The 23,030-nt window shown below is 47.6% G+C and overlaps 1 protein-coding gene across 4 annotated transcripts in view; it reads left to right on the top strand.

The window, feature by feature from the left end:
* LOC116946253 (voltage-dependent T-type calcium channel subunit alpha-1H) overlaps nt 1-23,030 on the top strand; it is a 363,323-nt gene that overhangs the window by 312,655 nt on the left and 27,638 nt on the right. For all 4 annotated transcript variants that reach the window (XM_076069824.1, XM_076069825.1, XM_032961269.2 and 1 more), the window contains exons 16-23: nt 2,869-3,029; nt 4,958-5,140; nt 6,226-6,597; nt 8,791-8,891; nt 9,364-9,487; nt 13,069-13,137; nt 15,481-15,665; nt 17,341-17,467. In XM_076069824.1, the coding sequence (XP_075925939.1) occupies nt 2,869-3,029; nt 4,958-5,140; nt 6,226-6,597; nt 8,791-8,891; nt 9,364-9,487; nt 13,069-13,137; nt 15,481-15,665; nt 17,341-17,467 (1,322 nt within the window). The remainder of the gene's footprint in view (nt 1-2,868; nt 3,030-4,957; nt 5,141-6,225; nt 6,598-8,790; nt 8,892-9,363; nt 9,488-13,068; nt 13,138-15,480; nt 15,666-17,340; nt 17,468-23,030) is intronic.

Below are 23,030 nucleotides of genomic sequence, written 5' to 3'. Positions count from 1 at the left end.
AACAAGACAGGTGATGCGAGTCCAAGCTTTGCTTTAACACTTTCTCCTGACAGGCCCCAGGGCGTGGGAAATGCGGTTCTCAACAATTTGTGCGATCCACCAACCCTCACCTCCACAGTGCTGGATTACAGGCCACGTGCATAGCCACCACTGCCCGTTATGGGGGCAACAACAAAGCTGCAACAACAACAGTTTTGTTTTGATTTAAAGCTTTCGTGACTGCAGGGAGTCATATTCTTGGTTCTTTCGGTAAAGTCACCACGTAGAAGGGAAACAATGAAATAATAAAAATATAAAACAATGCAATGATCACGACGTTTCGACTGCAACACAAGCAATCATCATCAGGTGTGAAAACCACAGCAAGAAAATTTGAAGAAGAAAAAAAACGTCGTGAGAATTGTATTGTTTTATATTTTTATTATTTCATTGCTTCCCTTCTACGTGACTTTACCGAAAGAACCAAGAATATAAAAGTTGTGTTCATAAAAAAAACCGCGTGATACCATCTGCGTCATCTTCCAGGGCCGTTGCCAGATGTGAAACGAAGCCAGCGAGTTCCGGATGTGACGTTTTGCTCGCCCTCGTGCTGTCGCTCCCGTAAAAAGATTTGCAATCGGCAACAGAATGAAACGCGTGAATTAAAAAGAATTGCGTAAGAAAATTACGCTGAGAATTCGGAAAATGTCGTTGATCTCCACGTGAGCGCGCTGTTAATTTGTGTTCATGCGTGAAGAAACCTGCACCTCTTTCCAAACATTGTGACATTTTAAAAAGGTTGCATTTTTATTTCCAAGCAGCTGTCACTAACGCAATGATGTGTTCTTATATTTTTTTATCGTACCTTTTTCATAATTTCTACCATCACTCCCCCCACCCCGCTTTTTTAATGGGACACAATTCAACTTGAAAATTTCATTAATTAACACTTAAATCTCCATTATCAAAGTGTGGATTTCCCTCATTAACTTTTACGATCAGAGTTTCTCCCTTTTTTTTCCAAGCGATTAAAAAAAAAACCTTTTAAAAACTTTCGAGAGCAGCGTTTAAAAAGAACCACCCTGCAAGATGGCCGACGAAAATTAATTCGCACGCTGCTCAGCTCTTAACCGAAACGCAAATTTGGGTGCGTCAATGGTTCTGACGCGGGCGCTGTTGTGGGGTCGCCCGTTGTTGAGGTGGCCACGGTGGCGCATTGCTCGGGGTGCCAAACTGGCACCGGTGAGAGTCATGGGTTTGAATTCAGATTTCTGCCACCATTGACTTAAACCCGGCTCTCAAGTGCAGCGAGTTGGTGGTCTAAGCCCGGTCCCCAATGGTTGCAACAAATAGCCTCTCGCAGTGAATGAAGTTTTTTCACTCAATTTGGATAAGTATGGTGTTTGACTCTCACGCGCCAATTTCAAAGCGGAGTGTATGTGCAAGTGCGATGCGATGCCTGTCGTGTGAAGGATACAAAAAAAGGATGCTTCTGTTATGCTGAAAATCACTTCCACAGCACTGCTACATAGGGTGACTGCTCTATGAGATTCCTGAATGGATTCTCCATCGCATCATGTGGGGCCCGGTAGCACACTTTCAATACATTGAGGTGGCGAGGGGGGCGAACGATATATAAAACTGGTTGATTTGTGCTTGCAGAAAGTCTGTACGACTCGCACCATTGTTATGTTTTTATTATGTATGATGGGAAAAATTGAGCGATGTGGAAATGGTCAGGCGAAAGTGATTCCTGCTTCAGTGGGCATGAACGTTGTTACCCATTTCCTACTTCCAGTCCTGAGCCAGCGGTGGAAATTCCACATTGGTATGGTGTGGATGAGTCTATCAATTGTAATAAAATCGCACGTATATTTCAGTACATCACGAGTGACATGATACATCTAGGGAGTCAAAAGATTCACACCACGAAGGCTTCTAAAGATTCATACCGCTATGGATTTTATGTTCGCCGCAACGGCAATAAACACAGCGATTCGAAAATCCAATCTTGACCCCAAATTGTGACCTGTCATTGAATTCTGGGAAGGGTTCAATCGTTAAGACCTTGCTTTCATCCTTCCGCAAGTCGTTCTGGTTCCAACAAGACCACATTTGTTATCATTTGCTCATTTGCGTACGACTGACAAGACGAAGGACCCCCCCAAGGTAGTCTGCTGGTGTAAGTGCTCTTAGCCTTTTGACGTCTTCTGGTCGAGCACCAATTGGGTCGAGGCTCAAAAGAAAGCCGTTCCTTGGTGTGGACCAATCAGTTTCAAGGACAATGTATATATTATCATAGTATGTTTTTTGTTTGCATTTTGACTGCAGGTATTGTGGTTAATGCAGACATGAATCCTTGTAAAAAGGTTTCAGTTTTGTTGCCAGAAAAAAAGGGGAAAAACCCTATTATTACATTTTGGTACTGGCAAAGGAGGTCTAATGATGATAATGACTTGTTTAGAAATCACCTGCTTCTAATGTTAGCCATAGCCTGGAATGGAACTCAGCTCACCGTGTTCATAACCACTATGCCATTATTCCACCGCAAATATGAACTTGCCCAAACGGTGGTGATGATGATTTGTATATAGCCAACGAAGAGCAAAACTAATCGAGATTTCAGTTCTGTATGGCTTTTCTCTGTGGCCCCATTAGTCTGTATGGCTATTCTATGGTTCTTTCGGGAAAGTCACGTAGATAGAAAAAGAAAAAAAGAATAAAAACAAAGTGGATATGAAAGGGGGACCTTCATCTATGAATGTCTGTGTGTATGTCTCTCTGTCATGTGGTGCTTGCTAACAGCACTTGCCCCAATAGTCTGTTAATGCTATCCCGGGGGGGGGGGGGGGGGCGGATATTTGTCTTTGCCTTTGTGCACGTGCGCAGTGCTGACACCCAATGGGCTCCTGGAAGGAAAGTGCATGTCAATGCCACCGCTCATCACCCACACGGCCCCCACGCCATGGGGGTCTCCTCGCTCCCCGTCTCCCGACTCACGGAGAGGGAGCAGCTCCTCCCTGGGACCCTGCCCCGGGGTCCCCTCCCCGGTGAGAGATGCACACGCACGCACACAATGACTACACGCGGACTACATACACATACATACATTCACGCACACACAGACACACGGCGTTGGTGCTAAAGCTGTTGGGGCCCGAAGGCAAAACACATTTCTGGTGAGATGATGGAAAAGATAGAGACGACATTAGGAGATGTAGTGAGATTAAAGGAGTAGACAAAAGAGGGAAATTAGTGAGGTGACGGAAGAGATACATAACACCAATTACAAATTTAAGACTGAGTTAACCTTAGACGAGGCCCAGCACCTGTTGAGATATTGGCCTCTGGTGTTAGCCGTTTCCAGGAATAAAAATTAAGTTGCCTGGTTCGCAGCTCAGCATTCTAACCTCCATGCCACCGCTCCCCACACTTATACATACATAAAGATCCGACGTGTAGCCTTTAACAGACTGTTGTGGCGAGTGCTGTTAGTGAGCACCTGTGAAGGCCGGTACGGTACACGTGGGGGTGGCTGGTGAGCAATCACGCCCGACCGCCTTTGTCTCCCCAGTGGCGGTGTTTACACACCGTGCCAGGTATTCATTTGAGTCGACCTAGGGAGGCCCAGGACCGGTTAAGTGGTGTTGGCCGTGAGCGGAAATCGAACTCTGGTCGCTGAGTTCAAAGTGCAATGTTGCTGACCGCTGCACTACCGCTCCCCACACATAGACACAGACGCTGTCATTTTGCATTCCCGATCTTTCAGGTTAAAGTCATCGATGGGCACGAGGTTAAAATGGAAAGACAAAGATGCACAATTGATTTTCTCAAGGCTAAATATACCCCCCATCGCAGTCTCGACTCGTAACAAATGTGAATTTAATGAATAGAAAATGAACAAGGCTCGTTGAATAATAGCATGAGCATTAACAAAGATGAATTGTCTTTGGGCGCTAATATTCAACACACTGGGCAAGTGTGTTTATAGCCACAGTTGATATAAAAGCACACTTTAGTTTTCAAACACGGTGTATACAATCGCAGATCGTAATATTGTATTATCAATTAGTTTCAATTAGATTTACCTGTTATGCCCCATATGTGTCTTATGATCGTGGGCGGCCTATTTGTTCTGTATGGACGAACGTCGTGGTTAGTACATTCGACACACAACCAAAGGTTGCGACTTCACATCACAGTCATCAGTGGACTCAACTCATCATCATCATCTGTCTAGTGTTGATAAAGTTCGTGCCACTTTGTGAGACATCACTATTGGTTTACTGTGGACAGTTGAAGACTCTGTCATTGTTACCAGTTGCTTTTTAGTTTGCGCTTTGGATAGACTGCGACTGTCATGGGAATGTGGAATGTTCACTACTGGCTTAAGGCTGCTAATGGAGGCAAGACTATGATATGCTAATAACAGCAGGGAAGCTTTTGACGAGACATTACTCAACATGGTCATCCTGTGTAGAGACTGGCCTCTGCCATAGAAATGTGGAATCTACACCTCTGGCTAGAGTCTAGTTGCAGAGTGTAGTTAGGAATAAGGGATAGGGCTATGGTCTCGTTAGCTTGTGCAGTGAGGGTTAGTGTTCGGGTCCGGTTGCCCAGTGTGTAGGGCTAGGGTCTGGGGCTAGGGTCTGGGTACTAGTGTGCTTATGAGTATGAGGTTTATGAGTATGCTTGGCGAGTGTGGTTAGATATAAGGGGTAGGTAGGGTTGGGTCTGGTTGGCCAGTGTGGTTGGGTGTACTCGGTAGGGCTAGCTTCTTATCAGTCTCTTGCACTTAGGGTGAGAGGCCGGGCTGGTGCTGGGAACTGACTGGTCGACTGGCGTCATTGAGAGTTAACGGTGGGACTGGAATCTGTTCGGTCGTCGCGGTTCGCGTTCGGCTCTCCGCCTTTTTCCAATTCACCTCTCGCCACGGGCGCTCACGGCCCCACTGCGCCCGTGCGTTGCCCGTGCGCAGCCCAGCGGGCGCAGCTCCCCTTGGGGCGGCCGTGGGAGCGTGTGCAGCAGCCGTCGCTCCAGCTGGGCCAGCGTGGGCCTCGACGGCCTCCTGCCCCGGCCCGGCGGGCACACGCTGCTGCCCGTGCGCCACGACGACAAGGCGTCGCTCTCGTCGGCCGTGCGGAGGGACAGCCTCGCGCAGGTGACCTCGAACCTTCCGAGAGACGCCTTCCGAGGCGCATTGGGAGACGTCGCTTGGCTCGGCGACACCGCCGCCAGCTCTAACAGCGGCAGCAGAGCCTGTAGCTTCATCGCACCTCCTCCGCCGGAGCAGCAGAGGAGGCAGGAATACCTCTAGATGAGCTATCTAGGGCCACTGCTAATGGGCGCTTCACACCACCCGATTCCCCCTTATGCTCTTTGAGTCCATGGGATGCTGCCACAGTGCAATGGTGTATCCTCTCGCCAAGGAGTATAAAGTATCACGTGAACTTCGGTCATCCTCACAGTGCCTTTTGGCTGGCCATCGATAAAAGACGGTCGCTGCATCGCGCACTTTCAGATGCGCTTCTGCGGCCGTCTGGAACGTTGTTCCTTCTGATATTAGGAAGCCGCTGGAGCTATGCACTTTTAAATCTAGATTGCAAACGAATTTCTTTAGGACTGATTTTTCTGTTTAGTTTGTTGTCCTTCCCCGCACCTCTGTTGAGCACGGTTGGCTACGTATGGTGCAAAAGAAGCTCAATACACATACATACAGCACACCGGACGTGCAATACAAAAGTCGCTGGTACGCGTTTGATCTCACAGGGTGGCAGTTGCCTCTGTCCACGCAGCCATGTAAATGGGTTCACCACAGTTTTGTGTGGTGGGGTAAAGTTGTAACAAGGGTTTTTAACGTCCCTGGAAGATTTACAGTTTTCCCCATACGACACAGTGACCTGATTCTCCACTTGAGAAAAGATGGTCCAGAAAATTTTGATGCACCCCAAACTTGTGCCTGGTGACAGTTAAAATCATGGAGATTTGGTGACACAACTCCTTACCGGATGATAAGACGTGTCCCTCACTTTTGCTTTAAAATCCTGGGAGGAGGAGGGGGGAGGGGGGGGGGGAAATAGCATCTTGTCATTTGGAGTAAACGGTAAACTTCAACAAGATCACGATCCTGGAACAAAAACGAGGACAGGTGGCAACCCCAGCCGGGAGTCTCGCAATAAACAAAAAAGTTGATCACTTTTGTGTAATCCACCAACCCCTTCTCCGTTGCGCCCCTTTCTCCCCCAGTGGAGCCTGAGGAGCATCAGCCCACGGGGCAGCGTGTGCTCGGCGGGCACGGAGGACGGCCTCTCCCCCCGGGGCCTCCTCATCGCCCGCCGCGCCGCCTCCTGTGACCTCCCCGAGCTGCTCCAGACGCCCGCCATGCGCTGCAATGGCTCGCCGCTCTCCCCGCTGTCGCCGCTCTCCCGCTCGCCCTCCCTGCCGAGGAGCGCTCGCTTGGCTCAGCGACACCACCAACACCACCACCACCACCAGCAGCAGCAGCAGCATCAGCATCAGCAGCAGCAATTCGTGTCGCACGGGAGCAGTCCGCTGCCCGGCAGGGAGACGCCGAGGTTGTCACGCAAGTTCAGCGACGAAGCCGAAGAGATTTACGATGTGAGGGCCTGTCCACGCCGCACGGCATTGTGCAACACGCTTGTTCAGTAACCATGCCGGGTGTTGAACAGGCACGTCCACACATATCTTCTTTATCTTTCCGATGGTTGATCTATGAAGAGCGACCTTGTAGAGATTCAACTCTACGCAATTTAGCCGCTCGATTGCTTCGCCCAACTTGGCGAATTGCAGATGAATCCGGCCACCCACCAGCTGCGTTCACGTATACATTTGGGGCAGTGCGAAGTTACGTGGTCCATGATTTAGAGGTTTGTAGCTGCAGTCGCCTCTACCCGCCATTCTGCTATGCGGAAGGGCCAATGCCCAAAATGTCACTGATGATATATATTTTTTACGGCAGTGCTATTGTTAATTGTGCGTTTGAATCGCTGCCAACGCAGCGGCATCACCAGAATATTCGTTGGATAAAAAAAAACAGAACATACGGGCACGTACATTCCAAAGACAGAAAGAACAGTTCTGGATTAAAATCGTGATCCCGAAATTGAATGAGCTCATCAGATCGCCGGCGTTGACGGTGAACTGTGACATTTACGACGGCGTTCAGAGCCGAGTCAAACAATCAAAGCGTTTCCCTGCTCACATGAACGCATGCCACGATGCTCGTCTCTGCTGACAGTCCCAAGAGAACCCTATGGAGGGGTTCTGCTGTATATACGGGTGGTTGTTACATCATGGCACATAATACAACATACCCACGATAGCCCTTGATATAACATACATGTATAAAGTCAAAGGTTAAACTGTCTCACGACCCAAACAATCATGGGGTGGAGCTGCAGTCCTGAGCCCGTGGTGTAAATTTCACATTACTATGGCAGGAGGGCTGTATTTGTGTAGAGGGCAAAATGGGTATTTGAGTCATGGGAAATTGTAATTATTCACATTCACTTGCAGGCCTACTATGCACAGTGAAAAATGCTTCTTCTCCACTCCCCGATTCCCTGCTCTTGTTACCCGCATCTTCGCTGAATTTCTGCATCTTCCTGCAATCTGCAGACCCATTATTTTAACAACCACCTAAGCACGACGAGTACACTGGAATCAGCAGCTGTTCGTCCTATTCCGCACACTTATCCGCGCAATTCTTTCAAACTTTGTTCCGTTTTCTTTGTCAATGTTCATGTTTCTGATCCATACGCCACAGGAGGTAAATATGCACTGATTGAAGACAATCTTCTTCTGCACATTGGTTTGCTGCTTTCCATTATTGACTTCAATTTCCAAAAGCCGTCTAACCACCCGTTGTCCACCGTCTTTTTACTTATTTATACACGCTTACAATTACGCTGAGAGACACAAAGAGAAACATGTCGATCAGACAGCATATGCGAGTTACAGACGTCGTTTCGACCCACGGGAATGTTGGGTGGGCTTGGAACAGGACACGGCACACTAAAAGGGACGATGGCACGTGGTAAAGACTAACCATGGAATGGCTGCCAAAGGAGGGGAACGTGCCCTGGAGAGCACTTACACCACAGAGATGGAGCTGGGTGGATCGTTGCATCACGAGATCATGACAGATGGTGAATGCCTGGTGAGGCCTTCTTCAAGCAGTGACTAGATCATGGCTGATGATGGGTTTACGTTTTATTTTGGCTGTACAGGGAAAACCCATTGTCCAGTACATGCTCATTTTTTTATGTTGACCCGATTCCACCAAAATGATCCATGTGTTTGGCCCAACCATAATTGATCTGTAAGTCGTGTTCCAGAAGTACGGCATTCTCCATGTTGCCCTTTACGAAAGTAACTTAACACATGAACTCGAAATTGTGGCATAAATGTATCTGTTATCCGCACTTCTTAAAACGGATAAAGGTATGTTATGTACATGAATAATGGGAGAGTGTAGGATCCACCAATCCTCTTCCCCTGCACATCGTCATGGATTAGAGGAGTTTCACTTTGGGAGATGCGTACCGGGCAATGATCGTTTGAGCGGGTTAGCACTTAGACATTATTGCTTTTATTTTATTTGTAAATATAATCTACGAACATTTAGCAGAGATAGATCATTCACTTTTAGCCAAGGTCAGCCGCGGATCATTTTTGTAAAAGACCTTACGGCTGAATGTGTCTTACCCGGGTAAACAAATATAATCAATCGATCGATCAAATTAAAGACGCACGTATTGGCTTCTTACACGTGCACGAACTGTCTTTCAGAGCCACTGCTTCAGGCTCCGTCGGCGACTGGAACCTTACAAGCCAAAGTTTTGCGAATCCCGAAAAGAATGGTCGCTCTACCTGTTTGCTCCACATAACAAGTAAGTACGACTCGTCAGCTCAAGGTGGAGAGTTCATCGTGGACAAAATCCACTTCCTTTGTCTGACACCAGATAAGAGTCCAATGGATGCTGCCACAGAGTAATTTTCGCACACAGGACATGCAATCCAGAGGTCGCCGGTTCGATCTTCCGTCACGGCAGTTGTAACAATGGGGCACGTTTCTTAAATCCATGCGTCTCTATCCACGCAGCGGTATTAATGGTTAATGATCGCAGTAAGTTGACCGGCAAGTTGCGTGCGATGGAATCATTTGTCAGTACTCCCACCTCTCCCAAGACCTCTGGCCAGCGTCTAAGAGTAGGCCAATATCCTCTCGAGGGGAGTCTCTAGAGCTTCCTGTAGTTGAGGCCCCCTTCCGGCAGCAGCGGCATTGAGCAAGCGATCGCAGGGCTGCACTGTTATCTTTTCCCGTGAGTTTGTGTTCGTGACTGTTCCCCCCGCTGCTGACAGGGTCAGAATGCAGTGTCGCAAGATCATCGCACACAAGGTGTTTGACCATGTGGTGCTTCTCTTCATCTTCCTCAACTGCATCACCATCGCCCTTGAGAGGCCAGACATTGGAGCGGACAGCCCTGTAAGTTGAACGAGGATGTCACCACCATCGCTAATCACGATCATGATCAGCAGCAGAATTTGTATAATTATAGCAGCATCATTATCACCACCATCATCAGCATTGCAAAATTGTCTTCATGCCCAAGTTCAAATGATTTTGCACTTCTCTCAGTTGGCATCTTTGAGCCATTTGTGGAATGTCCACATTGCTAAGGCAGGGTGCCAGTATCTGCACCCCCCCCCCTTCCAATGAGGTCAGCCAATGTTAATACACACACCGTAAGTAACGATCACAACAATTCAATCATGTTAATCACTTTGCACACACGACGACGCACACAAAACGCCAATTCCACCACCATTAAAATTAACAGCGTTGGAAATAAGACCGTACAAATAAACAAAGGAGGCGTCGCAGGTGGCAAATGGGAGCACAACGAGCGGGAGTAAGGCCTGTGCCTTCAAAAACCTGCACAGATCGCGCATGAAAGGATGGCGGGCATCATTTATTTATGGCCGCTTGAAAATGTTTCCCCCTTCTGTGCAAGCCCACCTTTTGAAATATGCATGACGGAGAGAGAGTGAGAGTCCCATCATTACTGGCACGGAATGAAATTGTCACAAGATGGCTATGCGGGTGCCTTACTGGAGAGTGTTATTGTTCTCCGTTAAATTTACATAGTCGCCGAGCAAAGGCGTGCTTTTACACTGTGGGGCGCGCATCTGTCCCGTGCACGTGCCGTGTGCCGTTTCCGTTGAAGGACGGACGCGGCATCACCTGCCGTACATTCGGCTGCTCAAGCATTGCGTGGGGCCCAGGGCTATTCGCCAGCGGCTCAGTCCACATTCCTATGACGGGGTCTAGTGTATCCACATGACAGCTGTGGTTGAATTTGTGGTCGGGTAAATTTTTGTCGACCCTGGAGGGAGCATATAGCCTGAGTTGAAGTCTGATTTAAATGGCATGCACTTACAAGTATTCGTACAATGAAAAGCCTATAATCTTCGACTCAAATTCTCTGCAGCTCCTAATCAATCTGGAAGAACACCGACAGTGTGCATTTGCCAGTGAGTAAATTAAATCGTGTTGCCAGGTCATCCTCTTATCCACAATACATGTCATACTTGATGTACATTTTTTTTTTCAAATAGGCACAGATAATAGGTTCTGCCAATTACACCCACAAACAAAAACAGCGACAAGAGAAGTTCCATTGTTACCCAGACAAAGGCCATAGACTGACCACCTGCTTATTCATGTAAACTATTGGGACAATTGTCCTGTTAGCGAGCACCTAATAGGTGGAGTGTTCCCATTTGTCCGAACCAAATTACTCGGACCTACCATTACGCCTCCTGGATGTGCCCAGAGGTTCAAACACTTTACAATATTGTTCCCCAAAACATAATGAGCTCTTGGGCTCCCATCACCACCACCACCACAACAACAACAAAGCACTCTATGACGAATTGCTCACAGCACCCCGAGGCTGCCACAGCTGTTGCAATGGGCATCACGTGAGCTCTCCGCGTTTGACCCATTGGTTAAAACCCCATGCGAGACGTTTCCACATTGCAACGCCGGGGGGGGGGGGGGGGGTAGGGGGGGCGTGCTGTGTGGTGTCGGAGGGATCTTTGGCGATTTATATTCATCGAACAATCGCGAACGGTCTTGTGGAGATCATAAGCAACAAAATTAATAAGCAGACACTTTTGTACGTATGTATGTTGAACTTATTCCGCACCGTATGTAGCCAACTGTGCAACGTCTCCTTCCAATGTCTGTCTCCCTCCACGTATAAAAAGAAAAGTTTTTGTTTTATATGTACCTCTAACCTGAAAGGGGGCAACGGACTATTAGTAGATAATCTGAATAAATGAATAATAATAATAATAACGATGCCAATTATTTTCCCTGCAAAGCTTGACTGAATCTCGGGATTGTTTCATTAGGGTCTGGCTCCTTTGGCATGTTGGGCCATTGCCATTTTAAGTGTTTGACTTCACGTGGGGGTGCAACTGGAGAACCCAGAGAACCCCCCCCCCCGCCACGCATACAACCGAGGGCGAGAAACTGAGCACTGCCATCTCATAGCCGCCTCGTAGCCCACAACACCTGGCAAGCCCCGGTGGTCACCCATCAAAGTACGATGAAGCAGGCTGAACTTTGCTTGGCTTCTGAGACGCGATTAGATCCTGGAAAAGTATAGCAACTTGGGCAAAGGTGCGATAAATGAGGACTGAAAGGATGAAGGAATTTTCCATTCATTTGAGACGAATGTGGCTCCAGATGCGTGAACACAAAACCCATTTCACTCATGCCCGTAAACAATTCACAGCAGCCAGCGAGTGCATTATCTTTCCATGAAATTACCAAAATAATCGTAACTACATATGAGACAATTTAATAAACAAATGAATTGACTGGAGCTTACATCAACCCTGTAAATCTACACGGCTTGCGATCTTTGAATTTGACTTTTTTTGTCCTGATTCATGGGAACCTTCACATCGCAAATAGAAAAATTAACCAGTATAGGGGTGCCATGAATGTGTGGTTTGTCGGTTTTAATATTATTAAAGAGAAGGTGTTTTTTTACTTTGCCATTTTATTTTGCATTCTGCAGCTATACAGATTAAATACAGTACGTTGTTTTTTTTTTAGGCGACGTTAGTTGTGTTCGTAGCGTGTCCGTAGATTTTATCAGAAGTCCTCGTCCGAGCTGTGTGTCGGTTCAGGCAGAATAGCGTTGATGGTCATTTACACGGGAAGGCATCCGTGTGCAAAGAGGGGCTCAGCCGGGTTCCCAGTATTTATTTTTAACCCTGGACAAACATCAGACGTCTTTCAATAGATCACTAGTATCAGAATTGGCATGATGACGTTTTTAAAGATATTTGCAATATTGTCATTCTACCACCTGTGTCTCTGAAGCAATCACAACCGACCAATAACAACCGACCATTCGCCCCCCATTCCGTGTTGTTGCCCGTACTCAAGGTCAGGCTGTGCCCTCTCCAAAACCAACCTTGCATCGTGGGAATGAGACATTTTTGTGATCGATTTTTGTGCATTGATCAACTCTGTACCACTATTTGGCTCTCAACTGGAACAGCGGACTTGTGAAAATGTTCTGTTCAATCTATCGTACTTTCGTCATGATATCAGTGGAAATATTTGATGTAGGTTTTTTCTGCAATCACTCATTATAATTGTCGCAAGACCTTTTGGTTAAAGTTTGCAACCTGTTCCAATAAATATGGTAACACCTCTACGGTTGCAGCTAATGTCTGGCATACTGCAAGTACTTAATCCATTTACGCACAATCACTAAAGTTGAATTGCACGTGCATGCAATGAATACGTAACATTTTTAATGAACGCTCAGTGACAAATTACTGAGTATATTTATAGTTTGAAATGTACAATTTAATAAAATGTAAAAAAATGGCAACTGCAGTTTAATCCAAGTCACATTCCGTCACCATGAAGCAGAGCTCAAATTAACTCAGGAAACAGCGGGTCAGTTTTAAACTCAAGAAGCATGAATTCAGTTGTCTTGTTTTTTTAAGTCGTTATAATGGTTGTCTTTTCCTTAGGAACGGCTGTTCATGACCATTTCCAACTACATCTTCACGGCCGTTTTTGTGACTGAGATGAGCATCAAGGTAACAAACACCTGTTGTGTACCCTGTTGTGTCCCCTGTTGTGTACCCTGTTGTGTACCCTGTTGTGTACCCTGTTGTGTACCCTGTTGTGTTCCATGTTGTGTTCCCTTTTGTGTTCCATGCTGTGTCCCCTGTTGTGTACCCTGTTGTGCTCCCTGTTATGTACTCTGCTGTGCACCCTGCTGTGTATCCTGCTGTGTACCCTGTTGTATACCATGTTGTGTTGTGTACCCTGTTGTGTACCCTGTTATGTACTCTGCTGTGTATCCTGCTGTGTACCCTGTTGTATACCCTGTTGTGTTGTGTACCCTGTTGTGTACCCTGTTGTATACCCTGTTGTGTTGTGTACCCTGTTGTGTCCCCTGTTGTGTACCCTGTTGTGTACCCTGTTGTATACCCTGTTGTATACCCTGTTGTGTTGTGTACCCTATTGTGTACCCTGTTGTGTACCCTGTTGTGTACCCTGTTGTATACCCTGTTGTGTTGTGTACCCTTTTGTGTACCCTGTTGTATACCCTGTTGTGTTGTGTACCCTATTGTGTACCCTGCTGTGTACCCTCATGTCATCTTCGTTCTCGGCTGGTATGCAGGAGGTCGTGGGTTCGATCCTAACCCTGACCCCTGTATGTTTGCTCTCCTCGTGATCCTGTGGTGTTTTTCTCCGGGTTCCTCCGGTTTTTCCCTCCACATTTGGAAATCAACATTGCGTTTAGAGTATTTGGCTGCTATAAATGTCCACATCGTAAGCCACTTCGTTCAGCTCTCATTTGTTACCAGGTCGATTCTGAAAAAGCGCTGTATAGCTGAATGGGCCTTAACCGGAGAATCAAAAAAATATATAGGTTTTGTCCTTTTGGTGATTTGTGTTTATTTTACCCGGCCTTCCATCCAGCGAGGTGACACTGTGTCCAGAACTCATGACTAGATCTGGGCTGTCTATAACGGGACTCGGCGAGCACTGGCAGAGTGCATAGAGTGCTGCTCACAGACACCCAAGCCAGCACAGCCACGCCTATGACTGTACACGTGTACGCATGTTTGCTTGTTGAAGGTTGTGTTTTATATGTGAGAGCTAAAGGTCGGGGTCACAGCACTGTGACATCACAATTTGGTTACATATTGAGGTTTCTGTCCAAGCGGCGGCGAGATCACTCGCCCCGCTCAGGTCACCGCTCACTGAATTTGCTCGCGAAAAAAAATATGTTTTGGCGAACGTTGTTTCAGACAATCTTGCCCGCACGTCCTTGCACTTGACAACCGTGAGCACGTGATGGACAACCGGAGGGTCACAAGTTCAAATGCCAGTTGTGGGTTGACTCGGGACACACTTCACATCGTCATAATTCCTCTGTGTGATCATACAAATTAGCAGCACTCTGTTGGAAAGTCAGCATTTGTTGTCCAATGGATAGGCTGGCTCCTTGCCATAGGAAAGTGGAGTGAGCAATTTCACTTCGATGAACATGGGTTCCATTTTTTTATTTGAAGCTTTCGTGACTGCAGGAATCCATACTCTTTGGTTCTTTCGGAAAAGCAACGCTTTCCCACCTGATGATGATGGACGCTTGTGTTACGCCCGAAACGTCGTGATTCATTTGATTTTATACCTACGTGACTTTACCGAAAGAACCAAAGAGTGTGGGTTCCATTGTCAGATTTGCACCAACATTGGTGTTGAGTGATATCTGTGCTGATCCACCCCTAGGTCAACTCAACCGTAAATAATAACCCATTGCAACCTGCGGTCATCACCACTGCAGAAATGAAGGTGGCCACGCTTATGCCCACCAACTGCCTTATCCATCGTAATATTGAGTGTTTATACAGCAGCGTCACTTATGCAAACCGCATCACACTGCGCTCTGCAATCTGCAAGCACGGATGCTGCGTCGATCACGATGTTTTCACCCTCATGACGGTGAGTGTCAATATGCACGGGAGGAAACCGGAGCACCCGGAGAAAGGCCACGTTGTGAGGGGGATAACATTTTATCCTTTACACATTTAGAGACTGATGATATCAGTCCCCACATTTCCTTTGCTGCCTTTCCCAGGACGGGCCAGGCTATGGCACCTCCTCGATACCTACAGGAAGGGAGTTTTGCATCAGCTGTGTGTGTGCGTGTGTGCGTGCGCGTGATCCACAAACCCTCGCCGCCTCTACGGCTTTGCGCCGCCACCGCTCGGCACCCTCCGGCCTTCCCCATTCAGGGCGGTCATCGTCGAGCCGATAATGTGGCACGGCCGAGGATGGGTGCTCGCTAACGGCGCTTGCCCCCGCGTGGTTCGTAAGACTAACCGGGGAGCGGGGGCGGGGTGGGACCGTTTGCTCTGGCCTTGCAGGTGATCGCAATGGCGCTGGTGTTCGGGGACGGCGCGTACCTACGTAGCACGTGGAACACACTCGACGGGTTCCTGGTCCTGGTCTCGCTGGTCGACATCATCGTGTCGCTCGCGTCCGACAGTGGAGCGCGCATCCTGGGCATCCTGCGCGTGCTGCGTCTGCTGCGCACGCTTCGGCCGCTCCGGTGTGTGGAGCCAGCAGCGCCGTCGCCACCGCCGCCGCCCAGCCGCTCCGCACAGCCGCCGATCCACTCGAGCAAATCCATCACTCGCTCACTCGCTCAACCACTGACCCACTCGTGATTTCGCTCGCTCCCTCATCCATGGACCCACTCGCTCGCAAGCCAGGCTGCTTACCCATGCACTCGCACGCAACCCGCTTACCAACTTGCTCGATTGTCTATTCATGCACTCACCGAATCGATCGCTGATGCGCTCACTCATGAATTCCCTCACTCATTCACCCGCTCACTCATTCACTTAACTCACTCACTCCCCTGCCGTGCTGTGTATAATCATTCTTTCCCTCGCCCACTCAGCCACACACCCCTCCAATCACACTCGCGTTGCCCACTATACATGCATACAGTCATAAATACGTGCGTGCGTGCATACGTACTGAAAGGGGCGTGTACATACACAAAAACACACACACATTGCTTTGCACGCACGAATTGACGTATCATCCACCACCCGCATTAACCAGCCCCCACTCCAATCACTGCAATCGACAACTGCCGAGCCCTTGCCGGGCCGTGATCTATCTCTTTGCCGCTCCAATTTGTCCAATGCCTTTTCCCTGAGAGACTCGATAGGGCACAGGGCTGGGGGTGGCTGCTGTGGTGAAGAGAGAGAGAGGGAGAGCGATAGAGCGATGGAGGGGGAGAGGAGGGTAAGGTCATGTTCTGGAGGTTCTTAAGGGTCCTGTGTAATAGGCGTGCCGGGGAGATGATGCCGCCGAGGGTCCGGGAGTTTGAATTGGTCTCAGTTTATCGCATCTGAGACTGGGTCTAAATGAAATGCTTGTTCTGTACTTGTTCTGAGCATCCAGCCTCTCATTGGAAATCCGGTCCCTTAGGGCCTCACTCAGCACAACGCAGTGCCCCCGGCAGACATCCTGCACAGGGAGGCATCCGTTCACGTGGCCGCTCACCACCGGTCCTGCTTTTGCTTTCGATCCTTGGGTTTCTTGTGGAGTGACGGACAAAGGACACAAATATTTCCAAACACAGTAATCCTTCGCCATCCGCGGGGGTTAAGTTCCTAAAACCCCCCATGGTTGGCAAGACTTAAAGGATTATTGGAAAATTAGGGGGACGTTCGGTTGACTGCTTCACTTCATCAATGGATTCAAGTTTGCATATACTGTAATTCTTTCAACGTCGCGTCAACGTCAGCGTTGAATCGCTCGCCATGGCACCGAGGACGCCTGCAAAGGTGCGGTGCGTGTAATAGCTCTTGTAAGTAGCCATTACAGCCACTACTGCGCTTTGTGACGACTGCCGCACAGCACTGACGGAACGTGGACAAGTACTGCACCTCGGGGACGAGTGTGGGCACACGCGCTTGATGCGCCGCTTGGTGGCAGATGCTTGCACACAGCCGGAGATTTGAAACTGTGGTTACGCGAAACTGCATACCGTGGCTGGCAAAAAACGGTATGCGTAACTTTGTGTGTGGATACGAGAAGCCGTGGTTGGGAAGCCCGTGGTTGGCGAGGGATTGCTGGACACGGCTACGGGAGAAATGAAAATGTGCGCGTCTCGTCGATGTTGCTGAGCGCGAGCAGCGTCATCCTCCCCGAGTCGATGGGAATGACCACGCACGTGTGCGAACGCGCGGACTCTCTTCGCCTGTCAGGGTCATCAGCCGCGCGCCGGGACTGAAGCTGGTGGTGGAGACGCTGATCACGTCCCTGAAGCCCATCGGCAACATCGTCCTCATCTGCTGCGCGTTCTTCATCATCTTCGGCATCCTGGGCGTTCAGGTGAGCTCCCAGATTCGGCTCAATCCAGCTGATAAGCCCCCGCCCCCTCTTCCCCACAACTCCCATAGCTGCAGTCCTCTGCATCGGCTCCCCCTTAAAACCCTTTCCACTTCCCACAACCCCCACCTCCTGACACGCGTCCCCTGCGGACACCTCGCTAGTGGGAGAGCCACGGTCACATCACCGTGCGCTGCTATTGATGTGCGCGGAATTTTTCTCACGCATGCGCACGCATGCACGCATGCACGCACACGCACGTGCATATACCCTCTTACGCTCATACGCGGGCGCACATGCACGCACGCACATACGTACATACACACTTGCACAGACACAGACGCATGTGCGTGCACGCACACATGCGCTTGTATACGCATGCACACACGCACACATGCGCCCTCGCACGGTCATGTACCGACAGACCGCATACAACAACAAAGATCTCCCGTGTAGCCCATGACAGGCTGTTAGGCAAGTGCTTTATAGCAGGCATCTGTTAAGGCCAGCATGTCATACGAGGGGGAGGTGTGGCTAATACCGAAGGAAATTAGTTTTCAATATAGATTTGAAAGTGCATATCTCAAGTGGCGTCTGTGAGATCAAACGCAAACCGGCCACCTGTGTATTGCACGTCCGGCGTGCTGTATGTATGTGTATTGAGCTTCTTTCGCACCATACGTAGCCAACCGTGCTAAACAGTGGTGTGGGGGAAGGACAACACACTAAACAGAAAAATCAGTCCTAAAGAAATGAGTTCTCAATCTAGATTTAAGAGTACATAGCTCCAGCGGCTTCCTAATATCGGATGGAAGAGCGTTCCAAACGGCCGCTGAAGCGCATCTGAAAGTGCGCGATACAGTGACCGCCTTTGTTCGATGGTTAACCAAAAGCCACTGCAAGGATGACCGGAGTTCACGTTTATGCTGCTTGACGAGATCAGCAAGGTATCGCTGAAATGGGTTGACTGACTGAGATGACTGGCAGATGCACCACCTGGACTCCCCACTGTGGCAAGCAGCTGTGTTTTAGTGGCTCGGCACTACGTGACACATGTATGGGCTTGTGTCTCTGTATTTGTAGTCATTTACTTGTGTAACCAAGAAATCCGCACTCTCTCCCAGTAATAAACAATTATCACTGAGCCATCTAATAAGCTTTGATCTACTTATTTGACGATAAAGACTGTGTGCAATTGATAGCAAGAATATATAGATATATGCCTCGTAAAATAGTGTATCCCTTTCAAGGGCATACCAAATATTTTATCATCCTGAATTTATTTTATTTTTCCAATGAATACATTTAGGACCACAACGAATTATACAAATAACATAACACGTGGCTTGGCTCTCCAACACACCGGTGTGCTGTACTAGTGACAAATTGGCATGTTCTGTTTACGTGACAGCCCTTACTAGTTAAGGGCTGTGTCGGGTGGTGGCGGGTTTTAACGACACATTTATATATTTACGCGATCTGACCCAAAAAAAAAACCCTCTATTATGGCTGAAATTGGTCGCGAAGGCCTCCTACGTGTTAAACTAACATGTTCTTGTCAGTACAATCCTAGCGAATTCCTTGCTACCTTCTAATTGTACACCCATTCATTGTATGGCTACATTCGGCGAAGTCATTCATTCGCTTGATAATCTACCTCCAACCGACGCAATCGACTGGCAATTAATTAGCGCCAGCTAGGCACAAAACGGATTATTTCTCTCCCTCCTGATGCACGCGGAGAGGACACGTGGGGAATATGGACGCGGCGGAGTTGGCGGGTGTGTAGCCAGCGCCCCCCCCCTGCCCCCCCCCCCCCGCGTTAAATTAGTCGCCAATTTCCACGCACGGACCGCAGCTAATTTGCACACTAAAAACTCCGGCACGGACTTATCGATGAATTGATCTGCAACCACAAAGAGGTCGCTTCTCAATGTGAAAGACTAAGACGAGGGGGGTGCGGTAAATTAATAGACAGGATTGTTTTAAAAGGCGGCATAAATGGTTCGGCTGTGAAAGATTCATTGATTTCTGTATTTAGGAGGAGGCTGCGTCAAGCCACTTAATAAATGTTTCATTTTCGTTGAAAGTAAAGGCAGACCGCAACTGCGGCAAGTATTTTAATCAGCGTCAATTATTGATCCAGAAAAGCCTCGATGAGGCCGAAGACTCTAATTTTGGGGGGGGAGTCCTGCATTGGAACGTTCGGCTAATTCCATTAAGGAGTGCTTTTGCATGTGCTAAATTTCTGAGATCGAATGAGATCGGGCACATTCAATGTGATTTGGTCATTGGCAAAGTGGTTGCTGTTTTGCAATTTCCTGGCCTTACAATATTTCCACCGTGAGTCAAGCACTCTGCCAACAGTACCACTTGGCCGATTTTGTTATGTGACTTAAAATTCCTACCTTGATGCACTCTAATATCCATATTCCAATAAATTACAATGTTTTGATTTAAAGCTTTCGTGACTGCAGTAATTCATAGTCTTAGCTCTTTCGGTAAAGGCACGTGACTTTACCGAAAGAGCTAAGAATATAAACTACAGTGTCCTTACTAAATGTAATGCCCTTACTCTTACGTGTTCTAATAGTCGTACTGCACTCTGATGTGCTCTAATACTTGTACTATAATGTAGTCTTACTCAGTGAAGGTGCCCCAAACACGTGTACTATGTGTTCTCTAATGCACCGTCATCGCCAGACAGCGAAATGGAAATGTTGAAAGTCCTGATATGAAACCTATTCATCCTGCAGCTGCCAATGGTCACTGCCAATTCCCCTGTGCGGGAAACATCGTGGGAGAGGAAGAGGTACCGTTCTGAGAAGCGCCGGTGCCACGCGGTTCTGATGGTCTGCAAAGTGGCCAGTAGGGGGCGCCGCGGTGGCTATGAGATGTTAACTACCTCGCTTGGTGTGCAGGAGGTCGTGGGTTCAATCCCGACCCAGACGATGCCTGTATATTTGGAGTTTGCATGTTTTCCCCATGGTCACGGGGATTTTTCTCCGGGTCCATCCGGCTATTCCCTCCACATTTAAAAACGTGCGTTTAGAGTATTTGGCTGCTCGAAATGTCCACATGATAAGCCACTTCGTTGAGCGCTAATTTACGGCCAGGTCGCTTTTGAAGAAGAGCTAAATAGTAGTACTCTAATATGTGTCTGTGCTCGAACGTACTCCAATGCTTTTGGTATGATGTCTTCTTAAATTCGCAGTGTACTCTTAAAATCGCAACGGTATATACTTTATATTCTTAGTTCTTTCGGTAAAGTCACGTTGAAGGGAAACAACAAAATAATAAAATATATATAAAACAATAAAAACAATAAAAATTCTCACGACGTTTCGACCATAACACAAACGGTCGTCTTCAACCAACACACCTGAAGACGACCGTTTGTGTTATGGTCGAAACGTCGTGATAATTTTTATTGTTTTTATTGTTTTATATATATTTTATTATTTTGTTGTTTCCCTTCAACGTGACTTTACCGAAAGAACTAAGATTATGAATTACTGCAGTCACGAAAGCTTTCAATCAGGTATATACTTTACCGCGTGTACCCTAATGGGCCACTTTAGTCCAAGTTTAAAGGTTCGAGTTTCACGATGACCCTTATGTGAATGATCACAGCAACGATTTTCGCAACTATGAGCTTCCATTATGGGCAATTGCACAGGGGAAGAAAAAATGTACCCACAATTAACTGCATTTTCACAGTGAGTAGTCACAGAGCTCTCTGTGGTCGAGCCACGTGGGTCTAATTCGCGTGACCTTGTATAAAACATTAGAAGAGAAATATTTTAGAAAAATAATTATTGTAATTTCATCAGTTATGGCTGAGTGTTTGACGTATTTTTGGGGTTCATACTCCCCCCGGAGACTTAATTTCACTTGTGCAAGACAGACATCCGTCGGGGACATTTCTAATTTTAAAATGTACTTTTAGACGTTGTTGTTGCTGATGCAAGGTTATTATTCCCATTATCTTCACGAGCATTTTCAACTATTGCATTTGGGCTTTGACATTGGAACACAATAATGGCCCACTCGTTTAACTGCTAGTTAAGAAAAAAAAACTGTTTGGCACGTCGTTAATCGAAGATCACGCAGAGGTCTCCGTTTGCTACGAGACTCCGAACCTGCTTGGTTATTACTTCATTACAGTACAGCAAGTGCATGTATCGATTTGAGAGGGCAAAATCCATAATTGTTCTGTACAAAGGCAAAGATCCCCCATATCGCCATGACAGACTGTTGAGGCAAGTCCTGTTAGCGAGCACCTGTGAAGGCCGGCACGGCACGCGAGGGTGTGGGTGGACAGAAACACGCGCGGCCACATCTGTCTCCCCAGTGGCGATGTTTACACACCGCACCAGATACTCAATTGAGGCTGAGTCGACGTCGGGGAGGCCCAGGACTGATTCAGAAAATCATCACTGGTGTTGGCCATGAGCGGGAATCGAACTCGGGTTGCAGAGCATGAACCGTTGCACTACCGCTCCCCACCGTTAACCGTTGCACTACCACCGCCACCTCTGTTCTGTACTGCCCCCCCCCTCCACCTTTTACCAACAGCAGTGGATTGATTGAAATGAGGGCTGTGAGTGTGTGCTCATGTATGTTGAACTTCTCTCGCACAGCCATCCGTGCTAATCGGAGGTGCGGGGGAAGGGCAAGAATCGAAACACACACAAAAACATTGAAACATTTCCAGGCTGCATCGACAAAAGCACTGGTCGTGGTGGTGGTGGTGATCTGCATTATCCAGGCCTAAATGGGTGCTCACTGAATGCATTCGCTCTTGCACACTCTGTAATTCTTGGTTGTGCTTCTTTGTCCTTGTTGATTTTAATATAATAGTGAATGGATTTAGCAATTTGCATACACATTAATTATGAAAGTTATTCCACTCAAGTGAACGCAGCGCATTGATTAAGAATTAAGTGAATTTAAATTTGGCAAGAATTTGTCTCATTTCAAACATCTGCTTGCGTTTAATTGCAAAGCCCCGAGTAATACAGCAGATGTTCATTTTGCAGGTAAAAAGCAGGTGGTGGATACATGTTTTATGATATTATGAAGCTGTGTGGACATGATGTAGCTCATTGTGTGGAGCAACGCAGCCCTCATTTGTGAACGCATGGGTTCAAATCCCCCGCCTAGACAATCATCACAATCACAATTCCACCAGGATGGACAAAATGAGGCACCGCCTTTTGAGGCTGCACTGCTTGGGGTAGTTTGTTGACAGTGGGAAATGTTGTGTTAGTTACGGACATACCTGGGCCCGTCATAGGAATGTGAAATTCACACAGCTTGCTCAGACCTGATTACGGGACATTAGCAATCCTCGATTGTTCTTTTGCTTCTTATTGTTCTGACAAAGCTGTAATGCATTCAGAGTGAAATCACAGGAGGATCACAGCATGAAGGTTGAATGCCTAATCATATTAAAATATTTGCATCAAAGTTGCAGCACTTAATTAATTAATCACTAAATTCCATCACGCTTCGTCTTTCAGAGCCAACATGAAGTATATTCCCAGGTCTGCCTTACAAAATA

Source organism: Petromyzon marinus, chromosome 26, assembly GCF_048934315.1.
Source record: "Petromyzon marinus isolate PM22_M1 ecotype Great Lakes invasive population chromosome 26, UKy_Petmar_22M1.pri1.0, whole genome shotgun sequence".
NCBI lineage: Eukaryota > Metazoa > Chordata > Hyperoartia > Petromyzontiformes > Petromyzontidae > Petromyzon > Petromyzon marinus.
This window is presented reverse-complemented; position numbering and strand designations above follow the sequence as displayed.